Here is a 16,896-nt window from a genome sequence, read left to right as displayed (position 1 = left end):
CACAAACGCATTATACCCTCCCCACTATGGTGGTGTAGGGTATAAAAATTCGTGGCAAAAGTTTCATGTACAATTTGATTAGCGATGCCAGAAGGGTTCAAAATCTCTATATATTAAGTCTGGCACAACTAATGGTTTTATAAAGGCGGATATGAGAAATTAAATGTAAAATAATGACGGATATAAAAATACTACTTGTACTTTTTATAGTCAAAGCAATTTTTAATTTCAATTGTTAAAATGCTGTTTCCTAGAAACCTAGCATCTTGTTGAAATCACGAAATATTAAGCTTTCACCACTTAAATTTCATACAAACCTATGTATGTATGTATGAATATAAATTTAAAATTATAAACAAATAGCTGAAATAATGTTTGTATATAATCCAGTGTCTACATATATAATGGATTATTTCATAAATGAAATTAAATTTAAAAAATATTTCTAAACTACCACTATGTCTTGTATTAACATAAAACGTGGCGTCATAGATAAAGTAGATAATGAATTATTTCATAAATCAACATTGAATTTAAAAAATTTCTAAACTACCACAATGTCTACTTCCAACATAAAACGTGGCGTCATAGATAATGTACATAATACATAAGACGAATGAATGTAAGTATGTAAAAGTACATTTAGTACATTATCTACTAAATAAAGGTATATAAATATACATTTATACATATGCATAGTAAGTATGTAGTATATAAAGAAAATTTTACTATTGTATATTTGAGCACGTCATCTTATCATTATTATTTTCCGTATAATGTACTCGTCATTTGACAATTATTTAGATTTAAAGGTCATTTTTATAAACAATTGTATTAAAACGTATAGTTTTCTTGTTATACTAATTAAAACTTAAGTATAAGAACGTTGCAAATACATTATCTTTTAGTTAATTTGTTTTAATGCTTCATAATTGTAGAATGAATAGAAAAAATTAACTAAAACACGTGCGGTTATTGTCGCTATTTACTGTTACTTGTTCGCCGAATTGAAATTGAATACCTAAAAAAAGTAATTGTAACCTAAACCTTGAACTTAATGAAATGGATTTTTATTATTTGAAATTTTGCTAACAATTGAACAAATCTACATAATATTCTCATAAATGAAAATTAACACAAATTATAGAATGGAATACATAAATTTAAAAAAATTAATAACTTTAAGAATTAATTAAAACACAAATATGCCAACAGTATTAGTTATACTGTTAAAAGATTTAAGGCCTTATTTATAATCAATTTTTAAATTTATTACAGGTTTATAAAACAAATTTTGTATGGAAAATGTGTTTTATAAACCTATTAATTAAATTTCAGAATTGTTGAATTTCTTTTTGTACGTGGCCTACGGGGTCAAATTCACTGTGGTTTTAATCAGCCGATTCAACACGGTAAAGGAACACGTTTTATTTAATCTATCTACGTTATCACGGTTGTCAATCAAGTAATACAATTGAAACCTCAAATGCGCAGAATATATTAAGGACCAATAAAATGTTTATATTAATTTGAAAAGTTTAAACTACGTTAAGTGCTTATACTATTAACAATTTAACAAAAAAAAAACTCCTTAAATTTAAAAATATTGTACTAAAAAATCCTTCGTAATTTTTTTATTATTTTATTTAAAGTAATTCAGTTGTGTCTAAGACGACAGTTTTTATACAAGTGAACGTTTCTGTTTGAAAACAATCTTTAAGAAGACCCGTATCTTGTGTCGAAACAAAAGCAACAACTTTAAAATTTTTATATTTAAGAAAACCAAAACTTGTTCGTTTTAATCATTGAGAACAATAACAACTACTTGTTTGGTGAGCAAAGCCAGCACATGCCTGGAACTGAAATTTTCGAAAACAAATTTTGTTGGTAGTTTTACTAACTAGTCTTTAAACATGCATATTCTACATAACTATTACCAAATATGTACATTTATACATGTGCGTATCTATGTATCTGTGTACCCTTTTTAATCAAATGCCTATTCGTTGAGATACATATTTGGGTGTTGGGTATTATTTGTGAGAAAGAGAGGTTTTATAGATTTACATTCATCTTGAATAATGTAGCCAGATGTGGCTTAAATCATGTTGACATTTTATACCATTTGAATCATTATAATTTTAAATCATATTTATCTTAAGCAAAATATCTAGATAAATTATGAGAACTTAGAAATAATTAAACTTTCAAACGTAGCATTATTCGGATGTAAATACATATGTACTTTAAATCAAGGATTTTGGTAAGGGTATTTTGGCTTGTTTCGGTAACGGTAGTGACCAGTAAACCCGGTAATTTCGAACAGGCTAAAAACCGACTTTTTAAAAAACCTTTTTGTCGGTTAAATGAAAATTAATTTACGATTATATCGGTAACGGTAATTACAGTTACTACGGTGACGATAGCTTGGTAGCCAACCTTGCTTTAACTATATCAAGGATTTTCATTGTTATAATCTTCATTTGTTTATATGAAAAGGCATAAAGATTTATGTTTATTTACAGCACTTTTAATAATTTATATTTTTATAAAATGTTAAACGATTCACCATAAAATTTTAGCGTTTTCATTATTTATTTCCTTTTTAATTTTAGAGTTTTTGTATATAATGGAATATTGATTTACTTAGTAATGAGAATTCGTAAGAGCGTAATGATGTGGCATCCTCAAATTTAGTTAACATGAGGGTAATACAAAGAGAGTAATATTACGCATTTTCTAACAAAATCAAATGTTAATAAAATCACCTTCTGTTTTTTTATGTAAACCAATGCATAACATCAAATGTTAATGAATTCTTTAGCAGAGTTCAAAATGTTACTTTAAATATTTAACATTTCATATTGTGAATAAACAGTAATCAGTGTCACTGGGAATGACACATACTTTTCGTAAAGGGATTTTTTTAACTATTCGGTTTTCAGATATACATACATACATAGATATTGTAACAATACTATATACATATTTACTTTAAATATACAGTGATTGAGAATACAATGGAAACTATTTTTGAAAAATATATCTCTTAAATTCAGTTTTCAAATTTAATTAGCTAAAGAACATTAAAAGTGTTCGAGACGGAAATGGAATATTGATCTCATTTCGGATGAATCTAAATACAATTTAAGATGGATGGGAGAACATTTGTAATTCGGCCGAATAGAAAGAGACTGGCCTGCAAGTACACAAATAAGGCTGTCATGTTACGCTTAGGAAATTATGCTCCTCAGCCCGACTATGATCCCAAACACACCTATAGGGTTGTAAACGAGTGGTTATATCCACTGAGGTTCGTGTTTTGAAGTGACCTGTCCATTTGCCAGATCTCAATCCCATAGAAATCTTATGGGAAATTGTAGATCGCAAAATACGGGCTTAAAAGCTTTATGAGATGCGCTTATTAGGGAATGGCTAAATACGATTGAACCTTTAAGTGGTTCAATGCATCGTCGCTGTGAAGCACTAATAAAAAAGTGATATCCAACTAAATACTGAGTCACTAAAAGGGCCAGACTATTTTTGCAGAAATTAAACCTAAGTTTGCATTGTTTTGTTAATAACAAACAATAAATACTGATTGATAAACGGAGCAATTTCAACCAGTTTCAATAGGGTTCGTGATTGGACCAATTAAGAGCTTGAACAATTTTCTTGACATATCCTGAAAATATAAACCTATAGTTTGATTACATGGATTCTCTTTAAGGCAAGTGTGGAATCATTCTCATAAGATTTTGCTCCACGGCCTCCCTTACCCATTTCATTGTAAGCTGGGCCCACTTTTTTTTCTTATTCTTATATGGTTGGTTTCATGTCAAGTGAACCAACTTTTGAAATCGATGTCTTCCGATCGGGATGAAATTTGCACCAAGGTTAGACACAATTACTATCCAATAGGACTAACCTTGGTGCAAAGACATCGATTTCAAAAGCTGGTTCACTTGACAACAATTTACTTTCCTACACCATTTTCAGTTGAAATTGAGAACATTTTAATTGTAGTACCGAAAAGCAAGTTAATATTGCAATATTGCAGAATATAAAATTAATATTGAGAAAAAAATTTTGAATTTGAGAAAAATTAAAAGATATGAAACACAAATTGAAATTGAATGTTGAGAAATTTAAAATGTGTATGTTTTTTTTTTAAATGTTTTTTTAATAAAATAAATGCTTCGACCATGAATTTATGAAGTTTGTTTAAACATAATAGAAATTTATTATTTTTCAATATTAATTGAGGTTGTTGTATTTTCTCAACTTTAATTTTCAGAATATTAATTTCGATTTCGTAATTTCAATTTATATTTTCTCAATATTAATTTCGATTTCTCAACATTAATTTGCTATTCTGAATATCAATTTCGATTTGCTTTTTCACAATTTTCTTGCTTTTCTGTATTAATGCCTATCTTCACAATAAGTGTGTTCGCGTACTTTCTAGTAAAAATTATCCAGTAACTTTAATTTAGAGCGTAAAAATACATTTACTCTCAATCTAAAAAATATCCAAAAAAGTACTCGAACAACAATTTGTAAAAATAAGTGGTATTTGATTATAAATCAATTTAAAACGTTTGTTTTGTGTTATTTTACTTATTTTCTTTGCAAAACTTGTAAATTGTGTTAATTTTCAACTTTATCGTTTGTTTACATTTGCAACAATATGTTTTAAACATATTTTTTATGTTGATATTTTTTACTGAACATAAAAAATCCAGTAAAAACTATCATAGAATTCCATCTCTAGCTACGAACTGTCAATTTTAACATTATTTTGCTCTCTCGTTACAATTTTTTAATAGTAAACGAACGGCATCCCGTAACTTCCAGTGATAATTTGTACAAATTATTACAAATTATCAAGTTCGCGTACAACTAATATTAAATTGGATTTCTCGATTTCAATTTGTTATTTCTCAATATAAATTTGGATTTTCTCAATTCCAACTTGATAATTCAAAATTAAATTTAGCACATGAGTTACATTTCACTACAATTATTTCATAATTTTATCAACAGATATAATTAACGGATTTCGAAGTCAATTATTTTGACAGATATAAAGCAATAAGAATTTTTTTTCTCAAATAAAAATTGGAAAACTTATTAGAATACAGTTGTTGGCCACCTGGAATCTTTATACGGATCCCTATAGCGCTGCGGACCCTGATTTGGACAATAGTTCACTAAATTCCGATTTGAAAAAACTTATTATGACTCAGAAAATTTGTTATTTTAAATTTCTGTATATTTATATTTAGTTACTAAAATTAGTTTACATTTAAAATTAAATTTGAAAAGTTTAATGCACTGCTTGGCATTATACAATTGACATTTTTACGGAATGTATTTATAAATTCCGTAAAAAAAATAATTCTTATATTAAAATCTTTAATATGTTAAACTGGTAAGTAAACCAGGTGTTAATATTATTTATCCATAAAAAACAAAATCGATGTCTGAAACGTAAATTATATTAAACACATTTTAAATTCATGTGGAATTGTATAGAAGGAAAATAAATTCTTAAAAATTACCAAAAAAAAAAAATAAACATGGTATCTAAGATTCGTCGTATTAAAAAAAAGCTAAAACCAGAAATCTAAAAGAAACTTTGACTTGACTGGAAACCAGTAAAAAATGTGCAAATCGACCGAGAGACTGAAAGACGCACAGACAGACGATATTAGGCAATCAACAACCCCATGCCACTTTACAAACGGCCTTGTGCCACTCAAGCAGAACCAAACAACCAACATAAAAATAAAATAAAACAACAAGTAGTTAGTTGCAGATTTTTGGCTGTAACATTTTTGGTTGGCTTAAAATTTTTGGCTAAAAAACAAATACTAGAATTTGGCAGTTAAAATAAATTTAAAGTAAAACAACATTCAAACGAGAAAAATCAAAAGAATCAGAACCACAATATGTACAAACATTTAATAAAAATATACAAATAAACATTAAATTAAACTGAATTATAATTACAACAAAAAATAATAATTTATGTGAATTGATTATAAATTTATTTAATAGAAATTACAAAGGAAACATTAATGTGTTGGTTGTTTCTCTTTTCATTTTAACAATTTTAAACACAGAATTCCATTTCGAGCGAAAGTGTATTGAATTCCGTAATTTACTTCTGAGGAAGCAAAAATTGGAATTCTAATTTCGATCTGAATGGAATTCTTTGAAAGGCAGGTATATTAAACTTTGCTAGAATCCTGAATGTTTCTAAATTGTTTACATTATTTGTCTAATATTTGATTCAATACAAAAAACCCAACTTCTATAATAAATGAAGTGCAAAAGAAGAGGCTAAATTTTATATAGTTTTTAAGTTTATAATTAATATATTTTTTTTATTACAAGCATTTGATTTTATTGTAGTTTTAGCAGTTGTTTTTTTGTAAATATTGTAGGTATATCATGTAATATAGTATACATTACAGTTTACATTATGCCACAAAGACTATAATTAATTCAGTTTACATGTTGTTAAAACTGAGGTTGATTTTTTGGAGGCCAACTTCTATGGTTTTTCCAGTTAAAATGCAATTTTTGTCTAAAAAGTATTTTTTCATAAACTATAAAAATGTGAATTTTAGCTACACCATTTTCATTTAAAATTCTGTAGTTTTTTATTTTTGAAAATTGCTCCCAACCATTTCCAAAAAAAACTTTTCGGAAGAGCACTTCTCGAATCAAGCAAAAAACTAATACACTCAGGTCTCGTTTTATGCGGATTTTTTTATGCGGATTCAAATTTATGCGATTTTTAAATTAAATTTTTTTTAGAATTTGAAAAGATTTTGAAATTTTAGATGGTTTTTAAAGCTTTTTTTTAATTCTTCATTTACATAACCGATCCCTTAAGGGCCTTACCTTTTTATCATTTTTAAATTAAACCAATTTTGCAAAATCAAATTCTTAATATAGATTCAGATACGGAAAGAGAATTAAAGATTCATCGCGGACTGACAAAATCGCAAAGTTTTATGACAAATTATTTTGCAAGAAAAGAAGCAATTGAAGCTCTTAAAAATTCTTCGATTTCGTCCTCTATTCATTAGATTAATTCTAGTAATGAAAATGATATTTTACCATGTGATGACAATATGATTATATCATCTAGTGATGAAAGTGACGTTGAACCAATTCCAAACCGATGCAGACAATTATTTAGTGATTCAGATTAATCGTATATATTTACAGAATTTCATTACGAAATGTATTAGCTCATTTTTTTGGATCATTTTCACTTTTTCTGTAATTATAAATATTTTGTTTATTTTTTTTAACGTATTTTGTTTTTATTGTTTAAGTAAATTAAATAAATATATTTTTGTTGATTTTTTTTATGCGATTTCTGATTTTTTAATTAAAATCTGAATTTATGCGGGGTTTCAGAATATTGGAACGAATCATTAGTTTTTATATGAAGCTAGAGTATCAATTTATGCGAATTCAATTTATGCGATTTTTTTGGAACGCATCTATCGCATAAAACGAGACCTGAGTGTATACTTTAAGATAAAAATTTAAAACAAATATTTTGATTATTGTAGGTCCGAATGTACATTAGAGTGCTCCCAAAAATTAAATAGAGAATTTTGCGAATAAGCGCAAAAATCTAAATTAACCCTTAAACGCAATTGGGGTCAAAATTACCCACAAATAAATTACAATATAAATTTAGTTAAAGTATTGAAAACTGTTAAGTATGACCTTATAACATCTTTCTGGCAACATATGGATTCAGAGCCAAAAGAACTGCTAAACTTTTGAGGCATATCTCAGACAGAGCGCTCAGCATCTATCGAAAGAAATAGTAATCGGACGGGCACGGTCTGAACTATTCATTCTAAATACTTTATAACAGGTATTACAACTTGTGTTTCACTTTAAACGAATATGTTGCGTTCAGTACATGTTCCTTGTGATGGTCTTTTTATACCCTTCTCCATGATTGTATGGGCGAAGGGTATATACATATAAGTTTGTCATTCCGTTTGTAATTTCTACATTTTTCATTTCCGACCTATAAAGTATATATATTCTGGATCCTTATAGATAGCGGAGGCGATTAAGCCATGTCCGTCTGTCTGTCTGTTGAAATCAATTTTCTGAAGACCCCAGATATCTTCAGGATCCAAATCTTCAATAATTCTGTCAGACATGCTTTCGAGAAGTTTCCTATTTAAAATCAACAAAATCGGTCCACAAAAGGCTGAGATATGAGGAAAAAACCAGGACAACCTCGATTTTTGACCTATATTTGGATTACAAAGTCATTAATATAGACAATATGGATATCTAATGATAGATATTCAATGACCTTTGCAACGAGGTATATAAGACCATAGTAAGTTGGACCTACAATGGGTCAAAATCGGAAAAAATATTTTTTAACACGAATTGTTTTTTTCACCGTAAAAAAAATTTAAAAAAACAAAAAATTTTTTTTAAATTTAAAAAAAATTTTAAAATTTAAAATAACAATTCGATTTTTTTTTTGAAAAAAAAAATAAATTTTGTTTACTTAAAAATATTTAATTTTGAAGTATAATTTGGTGAAGGGTATATAAGATTCGGCACAGCCGAATATAGCTCTCTTACTTGTTACTCCTGCATTTGCCCTGGGGAGTTTTTTAACCAATTTTTGTCCTTTATATATCATTAGAACGCTAATTACCTACACATTTCAATACTCTGTCAAAATTTTTACAAAAACTGAAAAAAACAACAAATTTCTCCTAGTTAATGCATTCAGTATCTTCCTAAATCCGAAGAACAGTTGTAGGGGAGGGGGAGATTGGTGATCGTTCTGTACCTTGATATATTTCTTCGCCCATACAATCATGGAGAATCCTAATGCAAAAAAAAAAATAGAGGTAGTAGAGGTTTTTTGCTTATATATCACCCATTTGTTGGCCGACTTTTTCGATTTTAAATAGCAAACCAAGAATAAATATTCCTGATATACTGATCTAATATCATGTTTGAAATTTATTTTAGGGTTTCGGTAAGATGATTTCAACAGACAGACGAGCATGTTTATATCGAATTCGCTACATCCATAATATATATATTTCATGGCGTCGTAAATGAATAATGTGGAACAAAAGGTAATTGTGGTGAAGGCTATAATTATACAATAATAGAGTTGTTAAATTTGGATGTGTGGATGTACGAGAGTCATGAGAATCTTACGTCCCACGGTGCTTCAGATACATAATTTTCGGTAACAATTCTATAGCTCTCAAGTTATTTCTAACTTATACTATTAATAAGAACAATGTAAAACTAAAAAAAAGATATTTATTTTTTTAAACTTTATTAATATTATTATTATTTACAAAATTTAAAAGATTTATTAAAATATATTGTATAATTATTGTAGGTAAATATGTATGTATGTATATAAAATTAAAAATTAAAAAAAAATAGTGATGTAATATTGAAAAATAATGATGAAACGAAATCTTTGATATGTTTAATTACGGTATTTTGTTCAAAAATTATTTACATAATTTTGTATTGTATTATTATGCTTAAAAATATTAACTAATAAAAAATGAGATGTTTATGTAATAAAATGAAGAAATAATTTAAAGAAATGCAGAATATTTTGGAAAAAAAATAAAAATAATATTTGAAAATATATATAGGAATATGTATTTATATTTAAAATAGTAAACATTTTGGCAACACTGGCAATGATTTGAAATTATTTGAGCTTTAATTAGTCAATACGTAAAATATATAAATAAATGGGTCAATAAGATTTTTACGTAACTTGCGTAATTGTGTTTAGATTTATAAAATAATGTATATTTTTAAAAAAATGTAACTGTGAAATTTCTCAGTGTTACCAATTGAACATAACAATCAATAATGCCTAATTATATATTGTAATAAACATGTTTTACAATCAAATAGAATCGAATTTAATTAAATGTGATGTTAAGATGAAAAAACGAAATAAAAATTGAATAAAAATCTAAATAAAAAAATATATGTATATATAAATGTTCTAAAATTTGTTTGTTAGGCTTTAGTCAATACGTTTACTAGAATCCTCAGATGGTGGTCTCACCCAGCCACCATAACGTCTTTCCATTTCCCGTGCCACAGCTAGACACAGATGATCCTGGCCCGGATTCGCCACTACTTGAATACCCATCGGCAGACGACGTCGATCTAAACCAATCATACAATTGGTTACGGGCAAACCCAAGGTATTGAAAATAGCCATATACATGGGCTCCAATAGCTTATGATAGATTTGATAATGCTGATGGGCTGTATTCGGGAATGTGGGGTAAATGAAGACCCCATCATTGCCCAGCAATTCTTTGAATTCAGTCTTTAAAGCCTCAATAATAGTGGCCAAGTGTTTGTGTCGTGAATTTGGTATGATTTTCATGAAATTTTGCAAATGACCAAATATAACTGAGGGCAAAATGCTGTCGGAACAGCCAAAGAAATATTTCACCGTCTCGGTGCAAACAGTTTTGGGTCTTTGGCCCTCTTCGGTTTTGTGATAAATAGTTTCAATATTCTTCATGGTTAACATGGCGGACAGTGATATGTCCAGGGACCATTTCATTTTACGTATATTCACACGCTTGGCATTGAAATCATTGGCCACGCGATTTATAGCGGCATGCAAATCACGACTCAGGGGTCTCATCATACCCGAAGGACCATCGTTATCCATGAAAAAGAAACGTATACCGGTAACACTTATTTCCTTTTCTAGTGTTAGTTTGGGACCGGTTGGATCAGTCATACATCTCAGCAGCAGCGGCAAATCCTTGGCATATCTGGTCATAGGAGCAATAGTAAAAAAATCACCCCATTTAGGAAAATCCGAAGTAGGATGATGTCCCTTAAAGGAAACGGCATAAGGTGTTGGTTTATGACCCCATATACCACTAAACATGGCCGGTAATCTTGACGAGCCACCTATATCCGATGTTAAACCCAGCAAAGATGCTCCACTAGCCAATAGAGCAGCTTCTCCACCCGACGAACCACCCGGCGTTCTTTTCAAATCGTAAGGATTCCTCGTCTGACCCGTTACATTATTATAAGTTTCCCATAGCAGACACAATTCGGGAGTGTTGGATACTAGCAGTATAATGCCACCATAACGTTTTATTTGTTCTACAACGGGTGCATCAGATTTGGCAATTTGTGGTGTTTTAAAAACACGACCCGCTTGATTTGTCATTCCTTTAACTGCTATGGATTCTTTAACGGTCACCGGTATGCCTAGAAGAGGTGTGTATTCCTCCATTTCCTCTTGCGTGCTCAGACCCATTTCGATGATACGATCTACTTCGCGGGCTTCCTGCAGAGCCTCTTCAAAGCGATCTTGTACGATGGCATTTATCAGAGGATTTACTTGATTACATCGCTCTATATAGGCTTCCACCACTTCTTCACTTTTGATCTGAAAGAAGAAGGTATGGAAAATAAATTTAATTAAATTTTAATATTAATATATAATATTTTAAGATAACAATTATAAAGAGTAAGTTAACCAGTTGTTAGTTAGCACAAGGTTTTAGAATTGTTGAATACTGTTGTTCATATATATTGGACATTTTGCGGAACATATTCACAGAAGGATTTTACAAATCAAGTTGTAAAGGGTGTAAGTAATTATGAGTTAATTTAATTATACATATTAATATTTTTTTACTTCTGGACAATTACACTTCAACCCTGATTAAAACAATATTATTCATTGGCAAATCAGTTAACAGGCATTTATCTAGAGTGTTAATTTAAACTCTGTTGTAATTATTTTCTAAAGAAAATTATCCACTGTTAGATTATATATATGGATATATAATTAAGCCAATTGTGACATTAAAGTAAATTAATTGAATTGAAAGAGAAAGCTCTGAAAAGTTAATAATTTTAATTAAAGAAATCATAATATTTCCAATGAACATAATAGAGGTTAATTTTGTTATAATCGGGTCACCCTGCTAATAGCTCTAAAAATATAACATTCTAGTTTTGTCCGTTAGATAGATAATTCATGAAAGTACTAGAATATGGCACTGTGTATATAAATAGTAAACGAAAATTGCAGTCAGTTAGTGATGATGGGCGCTGTTAGAAGTATCATCAACTGCATTATTTTAAAGTTTTTTTATATTATTAATAAAGTGTGGCTATATAAATTGTGTAAATTTTAATAAATAAAAAAGTTGTTACAATTTTAAACTACTAAACTGCTTTAATTAGCAATTAAAAGAATATGGTTTATTTAAAGGAAATAAACCAACGTTTTTAAAAGGCAAAAACGTAACAATATTCTGAATCATTGAAGATAACGGAGTCCATATAGCCATGGCCTTCTATATGTTAAAAACAATTTTCCGAAGAGCTCAAATAATTTGGAAATAACTTTAATTCATACATCAATATATACGAAATTCGACCCACAAATTGCTGAGATATAAGCAAACAACTACGACTAACTATTTTTTTCCTTTTTGTTATATATATCTGGATTACTAATATAGTAATTCATACCGATAATGGATAAAAATCGGGAAAATATTTTTTAATATTTTAAATCATCAAGAAATCGGGAAATTAAATAACAATATTTGTCTTAGATTTCATAGAAACGTGTTGATTCGACTTATAATTAAAGTACTGGTTTCGGCAAATGGTTATGACTTTTTTACAATTGCTCGATTATGTATAAAAAACATACAATAGTTTTTGATCGATTTATTTGAAGCAGAACAATTTGCATGTCATTTGCAATCAGATTCATAATTTTTTTTGTTTTTAAAGAGAACATCTTCATGAATTTTAAAAATCAAATGATAAAATTAACTATGTATGTTTACATATTTATTTATAATGGTGAATATTAAGGATAGGAAAAAAACTTTACAGTTTTGTTTCAAAATATAAATTATAGCTCAATCGAATACACAAAGAATTTAAATCATGACCATGATCAATATAAATATAAAAATAAATAAATTCAAAGCACATGTTAAGTTATGCGACTATGTGAATAATAAGGTTATCAAATATCAAATAAATTGGTCCTTCGCGGTAAACAGATAATTGAAATTAAATTAAAAGAGTGTTTGTATTTTGGATAATATACAAATTTAGCTTGATAAAGAAAAAATTAAATGAAATTTATGGATTTTTGGAACATTATAATCTATGTATACATACAGACAATTTTGAAATGTTGAGATGAAGATATATTAAATACAAAAAATTGGACTAAAATTAAATTTATTTTGAAGAAAGGTGCTTTGCCAATCGGATATTGAAAATACCGGATCTGAAAATACCGGATATGGATCTGTGCACACAGAAAACAGATCGGTTGGAAATTGGTTACAGTCATTAAAAAATGATTAATTAGTCCAATATATTACTGCAACTATTAAAAATGTATAACTCTAACTGATTTTTAACAGTAATGAATATTAAAACGTAATTCTAATCGAAATATGATTATTACAATATTTTTATTAGTTATGATAACCAATTTGATTAATTACTAAAAATTAGTTTGTATGGTATCAACCACAACCAAATTTAATATAGTGTATTAGTTTTAAGTACTAAATATTAGTATTTACAATCAATAATATGGTTTTGATAATGTATTTTATAATATAAATATATATTCCATTACTGTAGCTAATTATTGATAGTTATTATCGTTTCAATTCGATTACAATTAATGAAAATTTAAACAATTGGAAATCACAACCGAAACAATAAATGATTCATATGAATTTCTTGTCAGTAATGAAAAAAATTTGTGAAAATATACATACAATTTTTTATTTAACACAAATAAAAAATACAAAAAATAAATTTGTGAAAATATATAATTTAATATTAAAAATTAATAAAAAAAAATACAAAAAAACGGTGGACTTATTTAAAAGAGGTAAGTCATTTATATTTAATAACTTTTATATATACATACATGTACATATACATATATCCACCCAAATTTGGAAAAATATATACACATGTACATATATTTTTTGCAAATTGGTCGTAATAATTTTTAAGATTTTAGTTTACATATTTTATATGTATGTAAATTGACCGACTAACAAAAAAACGTTTTTTGTTAGCCCTATCAAAATATACGTACATACATATGTATCTTGGTTTTTTTTAAGGAGTTTGCAAAAATATTATTGTTGTGTTTCACCCACTCTTACATACGGTCTCATTTGAAACCATTCAACCAAAACGGTTATATTAAAAACGTCTTCTCATAATAATTCTGGTGGAGTTTTTACTTCCGGATTCTCTTACTAAATATCAAGATCTCAACAGTTTATCGTTACCTAATATAGAAAGGAACTAACTCGTGTTTTTTCAAGTCTAGATTTTTTGGCGATTTATTTATCGAAATAAACGAAAATCTGGACATACAAAAGAAAACACGAGTTAGGGCCTTTCTATATTAATATAACGTTATATTTGCAAATTTATTTATTAATTATGTTCACATATTCTACAAGCTGAATTCCCATAATTTATTCCGAATGAAAAATGTCCCAAAGTTAAAATAGTGTCTACTTGTTCGATAAAACTAATGGAATAAACTTAACGAAACGTGGCACTCAATATCAAATCAAATGTAAGAAATCGGAGATGCCAGGAGTAAATAAAAATACGATATTCTTTAAAATTAAAAGTAATGAAAAAACTATGCAATTTAAAAAAATTGCATAGTTTTACATTGACAAACGGAAGGAAAAATAGATTTATTTGAAGTTTATCCCTGCAACACTAAACAAAAACTAATGTTCGTGAAAAACGATAAATTTTCCAGAATAATTTTTATAAATTAATACGAAAGAAGATAAATCAAGATCTTCGAAACAGCTTGTAGAGAAAATGTAAATTATAATATGTTGCAGAGATCTTGATTTTTATCACGATATATTCTCTTTTATTTTTATAATTTATAAGTTGTCCCTATTATTTGTTACTACACTTTTTCAAATCCTTTATGTTTATATTTCTATATATATATACATTGACGATATTTAAGTAGATGAATTTGAATTTTCTGCAGTTGTAACTTTTTTATACTTCAAAATTGTATTAAATTTTTTTATTAAATTTGCAAAACAAAAAATAAATGTCGGGAAATTTCAAAAGATCTCTTTACCAGACCAAGTTCTTTCTCTGGATTGTGAATACCGATATTGTAAAAATTAATTGTTGAATTCTCTATAGGAATATACGAACCATCTTTTTAGGGTACAACATGGTATTATTGCTCAACATAACGTACAAAAACACAAGCTCCATTGTTAAAATAAATTGTGATGCCAAAGCAAGTACTGATGAAATTCATAGAGATGGTATGTGTAAGATACAAAAATTCAACTTTTTAAATATGTGTTTCATGAATAAATGTTCAATATTTCTAGCATTTTGTGACTTCAGTATTACATTATTTTAAATGCTTGGTGTAAGTGACTAAAATGTATGCATATTTCAAATGATTTTCGTTTCGACTCTAGTTTCAAAAATAAATAATAACATAAAATAAGGTTTTGGTCTTATTTTAGTACAATTTGGAGAATAAATTACTTTTATTTGATTTAGTGCAATATTGGAAATCTAATTTTCTTATGAAACCATATGTATTAAACGTTTTTGCAAAGAAAAATAAAATAAATTTTTAATGTTTTCATAATTACATTATGTTTTAGTGAAAAATCATTTCAAAATCCCAGGAAAAATTAAGTTCAGTTATCAAAATCAAGAAATCTCAAATGAAATTCTACAAGATTATGTCGCACAGTATTATTGCACACCCGGATGGGGACTAATGGTTGAAGAAATATCAGAAGGTTTATAATAATTTCTAACATTTAAATTTTACTACATTGATTACTATATTTACAGATATAATTATTAATCAAAACGTAGAATTTGAAATAGAAGTGCTTTTATTGGAGTCAAATGACATATTTATGGAAAGTGTTGAGTTAAATAAACCACATATAAATATAGAAAACGTATTGGCAGACGAAAATAATGATGCCAAAGTTTCATCTATTATCGATTCAAAAGTACTTATTTTTACATTAACATTAAGTCGTACAAGTAGTCCGAATCATTGACAATAGTACCGAACTCTAAATAAGTGTTAGTAATAAAAGTGTAAATGTATTGGTACCTTTTTAATTAATATAATAATGTTTATTAGGTATTGTAATATTGAAATTCACCTAGAGGCGTGCGTATATGTGAGACATTAAGTTACAAAAATGAGAGTCGGACTACTTGTTACATTTTGTTTGAATTAACATAAATATGTATTCATATTTTCAGATATTAAATGGTATTGAAGATTTAGATTTGAAAATTATAATCCAAAATAGTTCCACAAAATACTTAGAGAATTGTGATCGCATTAAAATTTCAAAAATAGTTATTAAATATGTGCTCCAAAAAGACTTAAATATAGAGTGAGTATTATAAAATTTTGTTGCATACTTCGAAAATAGTTTTTTGCTGAATATAGTTCTTATATACATATGGATGTGATTAATTATTTTTTAGATTGAATCGTTACGATTTTTTGTATCTAGCGGAATTAGTAAATAAAATTTTACCAAGTGAACCTGTTGAACTTTATTATTCTCCTGCCAAGCATGGTCAAAAAGCATCAGGAAAACTTTACGATGCTTACAACAATTATCGAAAAAAATTATCCGAAAGTGGATTGTTGCAAAGAAGATCGTATAGTTTAAAACACGTAAATTCTGCTGCATATGAAGGTAAGTTGTTGTCCTGTGAAAAGGCGCCGCTTTAAAT

General features: G+C 27.7%; 1 protein-coding gene across 2 annotated transcripts in view; it reads right to left on the bottom strand.

Moving 5' to 3' along the window:
* Positions 1-9,349: 9,349 nt before the first annotated feature.
* The window catches only part of LOC135964128 (fatty-acid amide hydrolase 2-A), a 54,105-nt gene continuing 46,558 nt past the window's right edge, over positions 9,350-16,896 (bottom strand). For both annotated transcript variants that reach the window (XM_065516206.1, XM_065516208.1), the window contains one exon: positions 9,350-11,491. In XM_065516206.1, the coding sequence (XP_065372278.1) occupies positions 10,088-11,491 (1,404 nt within the window). In that variant the 3' untranslated portion in view covers positions 9,350-10,087. The remainder of the gene's footprint in view (positions 11,492-16,896) is intronic.

This window comes from Calliphora vicina, chromosome 1 (genome assembly GCF_958450345.1).
Source record: "Calliphora vicina chromosome 1, idCalVici1.1, whole genome shotgun sequence".
Taxonomy (NCBI): domain Eukaryota; kingdom Metazoa; phylum Arthropoda; class Insecta; order Diptera; family Calliphoridae; genus Calliphora; species Calliphora vicina.
The sequence above is the reverse complement of the archived record's forward strand: the minus strand, read 5'-3'. Positions and strand labels throughout refer to the sequence as shown.